The sequence below is a fragment of the Hypanus sabinus genome, chromosome 25, assembly GCF_030144855.1.
Source record: "Hypanus sabinus isolate sHypSab1 chromosome 25, sHypSab1.hap1, whole genome shotgun sequence".
Lineage (NCBI taxonomy): Eukaryota > Metazoa > Chordata > Chondrichthyes > Myliobatiformes > Dasyatidae > Hypanus > Hypanus sabinus.
The window spans coordinates 44,372,053-44,387,711 of NC_082730.1; the positions used below are offsets into that span (position 1 = coordinate 44,372,053).

Below are 15,659 nucleotides of genomic sequence, written 5' to 3' on the forward strand. Positions count from 1 at the left end.
ATGCAAGCCCGAACGTGGTGTGTCCTCCCAAACTGCAAAATCTCATACTTAATATTTGGCATTTTCACCCTACAGAAGGAGACTCCAAACATCGAGCCTATCTGTGCCTCACAGCATTCTACAGACTTCTAGAAAGAAGATTTTATGTCACACTATTAGCTCCTGACACTCTAAAAAAAACAATTCAAGTTCATCTGACTTCTCCGCATGCTCTCAAATCCAAGAAACATCCTGGTGAACCTCTCCTGCCCCATCTCCAAAGCCTCCACATTCTCCTTATAAATCAGCAATGATCGAATGGTTGACTCAACTTAGTGAGCTGATTGGCCCAATTTTGCTTCCTGGTCTTATGACGGGACCAGAGCTGCACACAACTCCATCATGAACGGTCCTAAGCCCCGCTGCAAAAACAGGAGGGCTGGGCATGAGCCAGCAACACCATCCTGCAAAAAACAAAGCTACAGAAAAACTAAGACCTGATCCCTGGGAGACAAAGGACCTTCGCCTGGAAGACATTTGAAGTCGCATCGGAAGTGGAAGCCACAGGGCTCAGGACTCCGGTGAGCTGCTGTTGGGTGACCTATGCCCCACTAAAGGGGTGATGGGCTTCAGAGGAACTGCACACCATTAATTCCCTTTTTCCAAAACCAGGAATTATAAGTCTCCAGTTTCAGGAATTTGCATCCCAAATATTGAAAATCATAGCCCTGATTTTATCCTCACAAATCAATGAATATATTGTAACAAAAAGATCACTCCCTACTTTGTACATAGTTTTCTTATTTTGATTGTTCTTTCTCTCCTCTCCTTTCTACCTCAGATAATTATTACGTGGACATTTGTGACAAATATGACTATATGATATATATGTACAGTATCTGAAATACACCTTATGGAAATGTTTGTTTGATGATAAACTTCAATAAAAAATAAATTACAAAAAAAAGAAAATCAAAATGCAACATTCAAACATGTTTAAGAAAAAAACTCACTGAATTAGACCAGAGCAAAAGCATGAAGTACAAACCACACAAAACGTAGAGCTACCCATGTGGACACAAGATGGGTTTCCATGCAGTTAAGAGGACAACAGCAAATTCAGGGGGTTTGAGGCAAAGGACATAATTTATTAGGTACATCTGCTCATTAATGCAAATATCTAATCAGACAATGATGTGGCAGCAATTCGATGCATAAAAGCATGCAGACATGGTCAAAACGTTCAGTTGTTGTTCAGACCAAACATCAGAATAGGGAAGAAATGTCTAAGTGACATTGACCATGGAATGATTGCTGGTGCCAGACTGGGTGGTTTGAGTATCTGAGAAACCGCTGATCTCCTGGGGTTTTCACACTCAACAGTCTCTAGAATTTACAAAGAATAGTGCAAAAAAAAAACATCCAATGAGCAGCAGGGTCTGTTGGTGAAAACACCTTGTTATTGAGCGAGGTTAGAGGAGAATGGCCAGATTGGTTCCAGCTGACAGGAAGACGACAGTAATTCAAACAGCAATGGGCAACAACAGTTCTCTGCAGAAGAGCATCTTTGAACACACATGTCAAACCTTGAAGTGGTTGACATTAGGCTACAGCAGGTTCCGCTCTTCTACCTCATCAAAGAGGCTACTGAGTGTAGATTTTGGAAACACTCTATGGGTTTCCTTCGTTTTCCATTTTGGAGCCTGAAGGCAGGAGTCTCCTTTGCCTCAAAAGGTCTATATCCTCCCACAACCCCATTACTGCCTCTCCCTGCCTGCCATTTGCTGCTGTCACCCCCACCCAAGAAAGATGAAGAGGTGGTAGATCAGAATTTAGATTCGAGGTCAATTACCATAGATTCCCAAAATGCTGTTCCTCCGCTGGCGGCCAATAAAAACAGGACAATTATGAAGATTTGCACTTCAGTCACATCAATTCTGATTGGGCAAAAAAAGCATAAATCAGATTTATAGCTATTCAGAGAAAGTTAGTCCAACCCAAAGCAAAGCAATTGCTGTTCTGCCATGCATCACAGCAGGAGTAACGTGCTCTATTACACCTTCCCCCTCCTCAGCTCAAAATCACTAATCATTGACTTTTCCCCCAGGAATGACAGAGTTAACGCATTAGGAGCGTGTGATGGATCTGGGCCTGTTCTCGCTGGATTTAAGAATGAGAGAGGATCTTCCTGAAACCTATCGAATTTGAAAGGCCTAGTCAGAGTGGATGTGGAGAGGATATTTCCCCATTAGTGGGGATGTCTAGGACCAGAATAGGACATCCTTTTAGAACAGATATGAGCAGGACTTACTTTAGCCAGAAGGTGGTGAATCTGTGGAATTCATTGCCACAGACAGCTGTGGAGGCCAAGTCATTGGGTATATTTAAAGTGAAGGATGTAGGTTCTTAATTAATAAGGATGTCAAAGGTTATAGGGAGAAGGTGCAGGAAAACGAGGATGAGCATGTGGGCCAGAAAGAATTATAATCTACAAATCAGTGAACACGAATGAAGGCACCCATTTTGTGAGACTGTCCTGGTAGCCACCATTTTGTGAACTGGTTCTTCTTCAGGGATAACTTAATCAGAGCAACTGAACATGAACACAAGGAGTTACTGTGAGGATCTGCTAAACCTGAGACCATTCTCCAGTAAAAAGCTGTTTATTATGTGAAATGGCAGGAACAGCCAGTGACTCTGGTCGTTTGGGCCCAGTGCTTGGCTGACCTAGCCAGATTGGTTTGAACCAGTCCAAGTTGGGCAGAACAACAGACACAAGGCTTGAGGAAATAACCATAAATGCTTTTAGCCCTGAGCCACATCCAATGAGAACCTGGATCTGACACAGGCCATAAGCCCACAGCGTTCAAAACATCATAATTGATCCCATAAAATAATGAATAATAACAGAGGATTTTGGGAAACAGGCAGCAACCATCGTGTAGTGGAGATTACATCGGATCAAGAAGAATGGCTGGCCAGCGTAGACACCTTTTCTTGCATATTACCTTTGACATTCATAAAGGTGGATATGAACACAGGTTTCTCGTTTTGTAAAATGAGTATTTGTTAGCTGAGCTAATAAAGGTACTTGTCAGTAAATACAGATTCACTCTATGCTTACTAATCATTATTATTCAGGGTTAATCCTTTTAACAAGAGGGTTAAGGAATCAGCCATGATGGATTGGAGGAAAAGAGTTGATGGGCCAAGGGGCTTAATTCTGTCTATGGTGCAGAACCCTTCAAAAGAGAGAATCAATAGTTGCTGTTAATCTCTGCTTGAGTTAGAGAAAGGGTCATTGTAGGCATTGCCGAGAAGCTGCTGGGATTGGCGAAAGGACTCCCCATCATCAAGCTGATCTCTACTGAAGGCATTGGGTGGATAATTTTGCTTGGTCATTAAAACATGCCTGCCTGCTCTGATTTAAAAATCAGAGGTGTACAGGGACTTGCGAGTCTTTGTGTAGGACTGCTGACAGGTTGAGTCAATGGTGAGGAAAGCAATTTCAAGGGGACTAGAATATAAAACCAAAGATGGAATGCTGAGGCTTTATAAGGCATTGGTCAGACTGCAGAGAGTATTTGTGAGCTGTTTTAGGCCCACTATCCATGAAAAGGTGTGCTGGCATTGGAGAGGGTCCACAGGAAGTTCACAAGAATGATTCTGGGAATGAAAGGGTTAACATATAACGAGCATTTGATGGCTCTGGGCCTGTACTCGCTGGAGTGTAGAAGAATGGGAGGGGTACTCGTTGAACTTATCGAATACTGAATGGCCTAGATAGGGTGAATATGGGGAGGATGTTTCCTATAGTGCGGGAGTCTAGTATCTGAGGGTACAGCCTCAGAATAGAAGGATGCCCATTTAGAACAGAGATGAGGAGGAATTTCTTTAGCCAGAGGGTAGTAACTCTGTGGGATTCATTGGCACAGATGTCTGTGGAGGCCAAATAACCGAGTATGCCTAAAGCAGAGATTGATAGGTTCCTGATTGGTCAAGCCGCCAAAGGTTACAGGAAGAAGGCAGGAGAGTGGGTTGAGATGTGAATGAATGGTGCAGCAGACTTGATGAGCCGAATGGACTAATTCTACTCCTATGCCTTATGGTCTTATAACCAGATAGTTGCCTCAGAATTATGGGTGAGGTGGCCAATGCAGCAGGGAGAGGGCTTGATTTATACATTAAGGGAGGGATAAAGGAAAACAGATTGAAGAGCAACACTTTCTACTGGGGGATGGGGCAATAGCAGAATGAATCTTTACCAGCAGAGATACAGCTGAAAAGAAAGAGCAAATACCTCATGACCTAATGTTGTCAGCGTGGAGTTTAGACATCCCACAAGAGAGTGTGTTTTCAGGTTTCTTCCCACATCCCAAAAGTGCATAATTTGCCCTTGGTGCGTGGGTTGTGGGAGAATCCAGCAGTAGTAGATGGAAATGTGGGGAGAATAAATGGGGAATATTTCCCACAGGTTCTTCAATGGCCTAGTGGTTAATCATGAGAATGACTCTGGGGATGAAAGAGTTAGCATGAGGAGCCTTTACTAATTCCGGGCACCTACTCATTGGAGTTTAGAAGGATGAAAGTGGATCTGATTGAAACCTATCGAGTGTTGAAAGGCCTTGATAGAGTGAACGTGGAGAGGATGTTTCCTATAGTGGGAGAGTCTAGGACCAGAGGGCACAGACTCAGAGTAAAGACACAATCACTAGAACAGAGATGAGAAGAAATTCCTTTAGCCAGAGGGTGGAGAAGCAGTGGAATTCAGTACTAAGTCACTAGGTATATTTAAAGTGGAGGTTAACAGCTTCTTGATTAGTTCGCTGTCAAAAGTTACAGGGAGAAGGCAGAATGGGGTTGAGAGGGATAACAAATCAGCCATGATGCAATGGCAAAGCAAACTCCTATATTTTACGGTCTTACGGTTTTAGGGGTCAGCGCAACCAGGGTTTGATTCCTGGTCATGGAAGATTGTTAACAGCGGAACTGTAGCATAATGCTTTACTGTGTCAATGACCCGTGTTCAAATTCTGCCACGTAAGGAGTTTCCACACTCTCCCCATGCCCGTACAGGTTTCCTCCGAGTGTTCTCCTTCCATATTCCAAAGACGCACAGGTTAGTAATTGGGATGTACAGGCTTGGGTCTGCTACTGTGCTATGGAAATAAATAAACATGAGTGGCTGGCACTGGGTACAAAAAGGTTTCGTTCCTTTGTTGCACCTTTCACCCCTTTCCTCAACCAGACACACTTGGAGCCTGAAATGTATTACAGTAATTCACCTTGCCTACCTTCTGCAGTGTGAACAGTGGTGTAGTCACAAAAAACACTCCCTTACGCTACCTTAAGGTGTACAAAGTTAAGGGAGGTATGGATAAAGTGAATGTAAGTAGGCTAATTCCTCTCAAGGTGGGTGAGACTAGAACTGGAGGTCAAGGGTTAACGGCTAAAGGTGAAAGACTTCAGGGAAACCTGAGGGGCAGCCTCTTCAATCAGAGAGTAGTGAGAGTGTGACACGAGCTGCCAGTGCAAATGATGGATGCGGGTTCAATTTCAAAATGCAAGAGAAATTTGGACAGGTACATAGATTGGAGGGATGTGGACAGCGACATTCTGGGGGCAGTTCAATGGGAATGGGCAGAATAACAGCTCAGCAGGGGTTATGCCATGGACTCCTACCATTAACTGAGGGGTCTGTGGACCCCAGGTTGGGAACCCCTGGACTGAAAGGCCTGTTAGAGTTCTATGACTCCATGACCTTTCTGGACGAAGATGCCAGAGACCTAGGAGCAGAATTAGGCCATTCAGCCCGTTGAGCCTGCTCTGCCATTCCATCATGGCTGATTTGTTTTCCTTCTCAAACCCATTCTCCTGCCTTCTCCTCGTAACCTTTGACACACTAAGCAAGAACCTATCAGCCCCCACTTAAACTATACCCAATGATGACCTCCACTGCTGCCTATGGCAATGAATTCCACAGATTCACCACCCCCGGTTACAGAAATTTCTCATCTCTGTTCAATGATGTCCCTCCATACTGAGACTGGATCTTCTGGCCCTCAACTCCCCCACTAAAAGAAACATCCTCTCCATATCCATTCTACCTAGGTTTTGTATGCCACTGGTATTTCTAGGGTTAATTCTTGACCGGGAATGGCTGGCGGATCCGAAGGGGATGAGGACGTTTCTGACTGTGATGCATTATGGAACAGCCATTTTGATAGGCTGCAGTCATCGTGCGTGCACCCGCAAGACCGCTGTTTACCGGCGTGCTCCACATTGAGGGCCCCCAAACCACCGTCACAACTTGTGCTGATACAATGCAGAGCTGGGCTTCAGTGATGTCAAATCTGTCGGTCAGGGAATAATTAGAACTCAATGAAACAACGTGCACAGAACAGAAATACACCAAGAGGCATAAAGCACAACAGCTCCTTGCAATGATGGCCTAGGTCCAATTACACCCCACACTACCCCCCAGGATCTCAAAGGACAAAGCAGGCAACTTTGAGCGGGCGATACCAAAGGAAGGCTTCCCTTTGTACACAACAAGCGTTGGGTCCATGGAATGCACTGCCAGTTATGATGGCTGAAGCAGGTACATTAGGGGCATTTAAGGGAAGAGGACTCTGTGGGAGGGAAGGGTTAGATTGATCCTGGAGTAGGTTAAAGGGTTGGCACAACATCGTGGGCCAGAAGGCCTGCACTGTTCTATGTTCCAAGTTCAAATTATTCCATCATTAGGAGATAGGATACGGAAGATTTAAAGAGGGTGCAAAGGAGATTTAGCAGGATACTGCTTGGATTGGAGAGCATGTCTTACGAGGATAGGCTGAGCAAGCTAGGACTTTTCTCTTTGGAGCAAAGCAGGACAAGAGGTGACTTGATAGCAGTCCACAAAATGATAAGAGGCAGTGATAGCATGGATGGAGACTTTTTCTCAGGATGAAAATGGGTAATATGGGGGGGGGGGGGAAATACTATTAATGAAATTGCTGGAAAGCATAGAGGGGATGTCAAAGGCTTTTAAAAAAAAATACATCGAGTGGTGGGTGCGTGGAACGCGCTGCCAGGGTGATGGTAGAGGCAAGTACATCGGGGATGTTTAGGAGACACATGCATGAAAGAAAAATGGAGGATCTGTGGGAGGAAAGGGTTAGACTGATCTTGGATCAGGTTAAAGGGTCAGCACAACATTGCAGGCCAAGGGCCTGTGCTGTTCTATGTTCGATGCTCAAATTATTGCCTCATTGTAGGAAGGATATGCACGATTTAGAAATACTGCAGAGCAGGATTACCAGAATGCTGCCTGGATTAGAGAGCATTATGAGGAGCAGTTCAGCGAGCTGGGGTTTTTCTCTTTGGACCAAAGAAGGATGTGAGGCAATTTGATAGAGGTATAGATCGAGCGGACAGCCAGAGACTTTTTCCCAGGATGAAAATTGCTAATACAAGCGGTCATACTATCAATGCGATTGATGGAAAGGATAGAAGGGATGTCAGAGGTAGTTTTTTTATACACAGAGAGGAGGGTGAGCACAGGGAAGAGCTAGATTGATCTTGGAGTAGATTAAAAGGGCAGCACAACTTCGTGGCCAAAGGGCCTGTACTGTTCAAATCTAAAGTGGAATTTGTTAGCAAAAGCAACTAGGTGACCCATTTAAAAGGAAAAATATGCACAGAAATAACTTGGGCTCTAACAACACTCCCCACCTGAGGGGTCCATGATTGCGCTCAAGGGGAGGGAACAGGCTAGTTACACTGCAGGTATTCAGGGAACCTCCAGCCACCAGGCATCAGGGTGGGGGGAGAACAGTTTGTGGATTTTCTCAACCTGGTCAATACTTACATGCCAAAACGCAGCGTCCCAGAGACGTATGTCTGCCAGTGAGCGCAGTAGAACATGAACACGCCAGCGAAACAGCAGAAGAACATCCAGTCTGGGTTGGTGCCCAGCTGCACAGCTATACATATCCCCAGGACGACGAAGACTGCGGGCAGTAAGGGGCAAGAATTTATTGAAAACAAAACACGCTTCAAGCAAACTGTGGACACAAGAAATGCTGGAAATGTTGAGCAACACGCACAAAATGCTGGAGAAACTGTCAGTCAGCAACAATGGTTCAAGGCAATATCCTTCATTGGGGCTGTAGGGGAAGGGGGCAGAAGGTGGCAGGTGATAGGTGAGACCAGGTGAGCCGAATTCCTCCACATTGTGGGTGTCATGCTTTAGAAACCCTGCTGGCAGTGATTACCACTATTCCAATACATCACAGACACTCAGAGCATACTTTATTAGTATGCCTGTACACCTGCTGATTAACAAAAATACCTAATCAGCCCATCATGTTGCTGTGTTGACCAAACATCAGAATGGGGAAGAAATCTGATCTAAGTGATTTTGACCATGAAATGATTGTTGGTGCCAGACGGGGTGGTTTGAGTACCTCAGAAACTCCTAAACTCCCGGGATTTTCATGCAGTCTCTATACGTTACAGAGAATGGTGTGAAAAAAATTAACCAGTGAGCGGCTGATCTGTGGAAGAGAACACCTTGTTAATGAGAGAGGTCAGAGATTCAAGCTGACAGGAAGGAGATAACCACATGCTACAGCAATGGTGTGCAAAAAAGCATCTCTGAATACACAGGTTCAACTTGAAGTGGATGGACATCCACTCAGTGGCCACTTTATTAGGTACGGGAAGTATCCATATAGGTCAGCTGTGGCACAAATACCCTTCAGTCAATGCAGCAGCCAGATCAGGTTAAAACAAGTTTTCTTTTCTTTCTTTTTCAATCTTTTTATTATTTTTTTAAAAAAAAACATAACATAATATTATATTACATATGTTATGAATACAATAGATTTAAAATTGAGTTGATAACAAGATAACAATATCTTATTAACTATCAGCGAAAAAGGATCATACAATATCAATCTAATCTATATTGATTATAAATGAAAAGAGTAAAAATAATCATCAAAAGAAAAAGAAAAAAATGTAAAATATAAGAAAAAATGTATATTTAAAGAAATAATAAAAAAAAACTAAACCTAAACTAACATGGGCAATAATAATAGTTTATAAGTATATGATAGTGTCAAAAAACTCCGGAACTCCATACCAGAACAAGAATAATAAGAGTATAGGTCTGGAAGAAGTCAAATTAATTCATGTGAAAGTGTCGAATGAACGGTCCCCAAGTTTCTTCAAATTTAATTGATGAATCAAAAATAGTACTTCTAATTTTTTCTAAACTTAAACAAGAAATAGTTTGAGAAAACCATTGAAATGTGGTAGAAGGATTTACTTCTTTCCAATTTTGTAATATAGATCTCCTGGCCATTAATGTTACAAAGGCAATCATTCGTCTAATTGGAGGAGAGAATTGACTATCATCTTCATTTGGAATACCAAAAATTGCAGTGATAAAATGAGGTTGTAAATCAATATTCCAAATTGAGGAAATGGTAGCAAATATGTCCTTCCATTAATTATGTAAAATAGGACATGACCAAAACATGTGGGTCAATGAAGCCACATCTAAATGACATCTGTCACATTGAGGATTAACATGAGAATAAAATCGAGCAAGCTTATCTTTAGACATATGAGCTCTATGTACAACCTTAAATTGTATTAAAGCATGTTTAGCACATATAGAAGATGAATTAACCATTTGTAAAATTTTTTCCCATTTTTCCGTTGAAATATTGTATTGAAGTTCTTTTTCCCATTCCTGTTTAATTCTACCTGATATCTCTGGCTGTATCTTCATAATCATATTATAAATAAGAGCCACTAATCTCTTCTGACAGGGATTTAAAGTAAAAATCATATCTGAAAAATCTATCAAAGTTGAATTAGGGAAGGATGGTAAAACTTTATATAAAAAGTTTCTAATTTGTAAATATCTAAAAAAATTAGATTTAGGTAATTTAAATTTGTTAGAAAGTTGATCAAAAGACATCAAACTACCTTCAGAAAAAAGATCGCGAAAACATATTATACCTTTCCTTTTCCATATACTAAAAGCTTGATCTGTTAAAGAGGGTTTAAAGAAAAAGTTAAGTAAGATAGGGCTATCAAGAACAAAGTTTTTTAGAGTAAAAAATTTACGAAATTGAAACCAAATTCGTAATGTATGTTTGACAATAGGGTTAGATATCTGTTTATTAAGTTTAGCCAAGTCAACAGGGAGAGAAGAGCCAAGAACAGAAAATAAAGAATATCCTTGTGTAGCGTTACATTCTAAATTTACCCATTGTGTGCACAACGGTAAATCTAAATCTAATTTCCAGTATAATAAATTCCGAATATTATTCGCCCAATAGTAAAATCTAAAATTGGGTAAAGCTAAACCACCATCTTTTTTAGATTTCTGTAACTGTCTTTTACTTAATCTGGGGTTTTTATTTTGCCACACAAATGAACAAGTTTTCAATACCGCATGGCAACAAGACAGACGGTGGAAGTGGAGGTTGGCTGAGGGAAATGAGTCTCTGAGGTGAGAACATTTTGGTTCAAGCTTTGGTTCAATAGGCAAGATTAGAGAAGGACTGTGGAGGGTGGTACGAGAAAACAGTCCACTACAAGGTATCAGAGGCATACTGTGTCCAGTGCTGGTCTGTTTTAGAGGGAGATTATTGAGACTTGGTTGTCACAAGGGCAGGAATGGCTCCTGGGTTTGAGATGTTTCCAAAGGGACAGGGAGAAAGGTAAAGGAATGGCATTGCTAAATGTGAGGCCTTCGGTCGGTCAGGGTCGACTACGGACGTTGCATCCCAGCTGTCCACGTGATACACAGGGCAGTTTGTGATGGAGAGCAAGCTGTTGCCCATGTAGCAGGCTCCAAGGAGCTGATGAATCCAAAGGAATGGCAGAGACCGATACAGTTTGAAACCAGCAATATCGCAGGAGTTGCCAAGTCAGCGTCGAACTGCCCTAGGAACTCCAGCTCCGATTTTTCAGAATTAGAATCAGGTTTTATTTCCTCAGAATTTACTTCCAAACCTTCTCCATGAGTGGGTATAGCTGCGAGACAGCGGAGGATTGAGATCAGAATCTTCCCTCCAGATGAGCTGCCAACCACAGCTGATAAGACCTATCTGCCTGAGGCAACTGGTTTTAAGGCACCAGTAACCCACCTCTGCTCCTCCTGTCAATGGAAATGGTTCTGAAGGGGTTAGTAGCTCAGCTACATGTTAAGGCCAAGAGCTGGACTTGGTTATCCCATTGGAGAACATTTTATACACAGTACAACCACCTTAAGGAACCAGTGATAGTATCACAGCTACAGAAAGAGGGGAAGCCATGGAGATATTGTCCATTGAGTCAGTGTGGGGGTTAATCAGGAACAGGAAAGGAGCAGTCACTGTACTGGGAATATTCTCTCGACCACCTCTCCCAACCAATAGTAACAGAGACACTGAGGTGCCAATTAGGAAGCAGATTTTGGAAATTTGCAAAATACCAGAGTTGTTGTCATAGGAGACCTCAACTTCACTAATATTGATTGGCATCTTCTTAGTACAAAAGGTTTAGGTGGGACACAAATGTGTCTAGGATGGATTCCTGACACAATAGGTGAACAGCTAACTGGAGGAGAGAAGCTCATTTACTCTTTCATGCCTTACAATCTTATTTTCTACAGGATAAAGTTCACCTTCCATGCATTTACAAAGAAGGCAGAACAGTGTCTACATTAGACCATATGACCATAAGATAAAGGAGCAGAATTCGGTGATTTGGCTCATTCAGATTGCTCCGCCATTTTATAATGGCTAATCCATTTTTTCTCTCAGCTCCAAACTCCTGCCCACTTCCCTTCCTTATTCTGGTGAACGGAGCGTAGATGCTTGGTGAAGCGGTATCCTAATCTACAGAACAAGTGGGATATCCTGGTGGCCACCTATTTTAATTCCATTTCCCACTCCCATTCCGGTATGTCCATCCATGGCCTCCTCCACTGTCGTGATGAGGCCACATCAGGTTGGAGGAACAACACTTTATATTCTGTTTGGGTAGCCTCCAACTTGATGGCATAAACACTGATTTCTCAAACTTCCAGTAATGACCACCCCCCCCCCCCCTCACCTTGCCTGCCCATCTCCCTGTGTTTCTTCCCCCTTATTCTTTCTTCCATGGCCTTCTGTCTCTTTCACCAATTAACTTTCCGGCTCTTTAAATCATTTCACCCCCTCCAGATTTCACCAATCACCTGGTGGTTCTCTCTCCCCTCCCATCTTTTAAATCTACTCCTCAGCTTTTTTTTCTCCAGTCCTGCCCAAGGTTTTCAGCACGAAAAGTCGACTGACCTTTTTTCCAATAGATGTTGCCTGGCCTGCTGAGTTCCTCCAGTATTTTGTGTGCGTAACAAACAAACTATTGTATTTTTCATGTCTTTATTGAATACATTGTTTAATCATTCACAGTCTCAGCTGGAAAAAGTATGTGAACCCTGTATTTAATCACTGGTAAAATCTCCTTTAACAGCAATAACCTCCACCAAATGTTTCCTGTAGCTGCTGATCAGATGTACAATGCGAGGAGAAATTTTAGACCATTCCTCGATACAAAACTGTTTCAGTTCATCAATATTTCTGGGATAACCTGCATGAACAGCCACCTTCAAGTCATGCCACAGCATTTCAATTGACTCGGCCATTCCAAAACACAATTTTCTCCTTTTTAAACCATTCTGTTGTTGATTTACTCTCGACTTTCGGATCATTGTCTTGTTGTATCATCCACCTTCTATTAAGCTTCAGGTGACAGCCTGCTACCCCGACTCCTACAGACTTTGTCAGTAACCCGACTTTGTGTGTCTTTTTTTGAGTAAGACAGGGCACCTCTGCAACCCACACCTCCAATCCCATCTCATTGATTGGAACTCCTGACCCCCAAATTGCTTTTATAAAAGTCGTTACTCAGAGGTTCACATACTTTTTTGAACCTAGACTGTTTGTTTAAATGCTGTACACAGCATTCTCCAAAAGAAGAGCAATTGTTTGTGTGTTATTAGTTTAGATTGTGGTTTATTACATGTTAGCGCGTGGCCAAGTGGTTAAGGTGTTGGTCTAGTGATCTGAAGGTTGCTAGTTCGAGCCTCAGCTAAGGTAGCGTGTTGTATCCTTGAGCAAGACACTTAACCACAGATTGCTCTGTGACAACACCAAGATGTATCGGCAGTTGCCCATGCTGCAAGTCTCCCCTCTTCATGCCATCGATGTTGTCCAAGGAAAGTTGCCCTACAAACTTTCCAAGGTGCAAATCCATGGTCTCTCAAAAACTAATGGATGCCTGTCTATCTAAGTTTAGACAGATTGTTTGTCTACTATTGTGACTTAGATGAAAATCAAACCATATTTTGAGTCATTAAACCAGGTAATTGCAAATATTTTCTTGCAACTGTACGTATATTAAATAGTTAAATTAAAAAGTGAGGAAAGAAATATAATGAAAAAGCTGAGGTAGTGCTCACGGGTTCAATGTTCATTTAGGAATTGGATGGCAGAGGCTGTTCTTGATTCGCTGTTTGTGTACCTTCAGGCTTCTGTTCCTCTCAACATTACATCCTTGCTTTTATATTCTTGTCCCATTAAAGTGAAAGTTAGCATCACTTTATTCTTTGGAACGTAGAAGGTTGAGCGGGGACTTGATAGAGGTATTTAAAATTATGAGGGGGATAGATAGAGTTGACGTGGATAGGCTTTTTCCATTGAGAGTAGGGGAGATTCAAACAAGAGGACATGAGTTGATGGTTAGGGGGCAAAAGTTTAAGGGTAACACAAGGGGGAATTTCTTTACTCAGAGAGTGGTAGCTGTGTGGAACGAGCTTCCAGTAAAAGTGGTAGAGACAGGTTCAGTATTGTCATTTAAAGTAAAATTGGATAGATATATGGACAGGAAAGGAATGGAGGGTTACGGGCTGAGTGCAGGTCAGTGGGACTAGGTGAGAGTAAGCGTTCGGCACAGACTAGAAGGGCCGAGATGGCCTGTTTCCATGCTGTAATTGTTATGTGGTTATATCACATTTGCCTTCTTTGGCACAAACTCAACATTCAAATTAACCTCAAGGGAATCCTGCACAAGGACTCCCAAATCCCTTTGCACTTCAGATTATTGTAATTCCTCTCCATGTAAAATGCAGTCAATCCTTTAATTTCTTCTACCAAAGTGCATGAGCATACAATTCCCAACACTGTATTCCATCTGCTATTTCTTTGCCCATTCTCCTAATCTGTCGAAGTCCTTCTGTAGCATCTACTTTCTCAAAACTACCCTGCCCCTCCACCTATTTTCATATGGTCTGCAAATTTTGCAACAAAGCTACAAATTCCATAATCTAAATCATTAACATATAACGTAAAAAGAAGCGGTCCTAACACAGACCCCTATGAAACACCACTAGTCACTGGCAACGAGCCAGAAAGGTTCCCTTTATTCCCACTCTGTCTCCTACCAATCAGCCACTTCTTTATCCATGCTCGAACCTTTCCTGTAATACCATGGGCTTATAAATTGTTAAGCAGAATCATGTGAGGTCCTTCTGAAAACCCAAGTAAACAACATCAACTGATTCTCTTTTGTCCATCCTGCTTGTTATTTTTTCAAAGAATTGTCAGGCAATTTCAACAGATTTGTCAGGCAAGATTTTTCCTCAAGGAAACCATGCTGACTTCAGCCTATTTTATCCCGTGTCTACAAATAGCTTGAGACATCATTCTTAATAATTGACTCCAACATCTTCTGAGGTCAGACTAGCTGGCTTATAATTTCCTTTCTTCTGCCTCTCTCCCTTCTTGAAGAGTGGAGTGACATTTGCAATTTACCAGTCTTCTGGAACCATTCCCGATTCTAGTGATTCTTGAAAGATCATTACTAATGCTTCCTTAATTTCTTTAGCCACCTCTCAGAAACATGGGGTGTACACCATCTGGTCCAGGTGACTTATCTTCAGACCTTTCAGTTTCTCAAGAACCTGCTCTTTGGTTTTGATAACTTCACACACATGACCCCTGATATCAGAAAACTCCACCATGCTGCTGGAGCCTTACAGAAAATCTTTCCTACCGAAAGCATATACAACAGTCCATAACTGTTGTATGAGAACACTCATCACCATACAACAGTCTCTGCTTTATTATTTTGTACATTATTGAACATTGGTACATTATTATTAAGCCTGCACACTGCTAAGTGTGTTTTGAAATGTTGCTGCATTAACTAATGAATTTCCCACTTGGTATCAACGAACTACTTATCATTATTATAGCGTCTTCCACTGTGAAGACTGATGCAAAATATTTATTCAGTTTCTCCACCATTTCCTTGTCTCAAAAGTTGCAAAAGGAACTTTTGGTACCCTCTTTAATATTATTAGCTGGGAATCGCTTGCTCTGGACTGCCCAACCTGGTGGAGCAGGACCACTAAAGGAGCATAAGCAGCAGAGGCTCAAAGGAAACGCTCCACGCGCAAGGCTCGAGCTACCTCCACTTCAGCACCTACCCTCATGTGTCCCACACGTGGGCGAGCTTTCAAGGCCTGGATTGGCCTCACCAGTCACCTCCGGACCCATAGTCACAAAGCCTCCACCTGACAGAAGTCGTGGTCGTCTTCGACGCCGAAGGACAAACAACATTGGCTAGCTTACTTATGTATTCCATCTTTA

General features: G+C 42.3%; 1 protein-coding gene across 1 annotated transcript in view; it reads right to left on the minus strand.

Moving 5' to 3' along the window:
- Nucleotides 1–15,659, minus strand: part of LOC132381203 (choline/ethanolaminephosphotransferase 1-like) — a 113,457-nt gene that overhangs the window by 46,333 nt on the left and 51,465 nt on the right. Inside the window, exons 3-4 of the mRNA XM_059950502.1 lie at nt 7,832–7,973; nt 1,832–1,916 (exon numbers count right to left, since the gene is read on the minus strand). Of these exons, the coding sequence (XP_059806485.1) occupies nt 1,832–1,916; nt 7,832–7,973 (227 nt within the window). The remainder of the gene's footprint in view (nt 1–1,831; nt 1,917–7,831; nt 7,974–15,659) is intronic.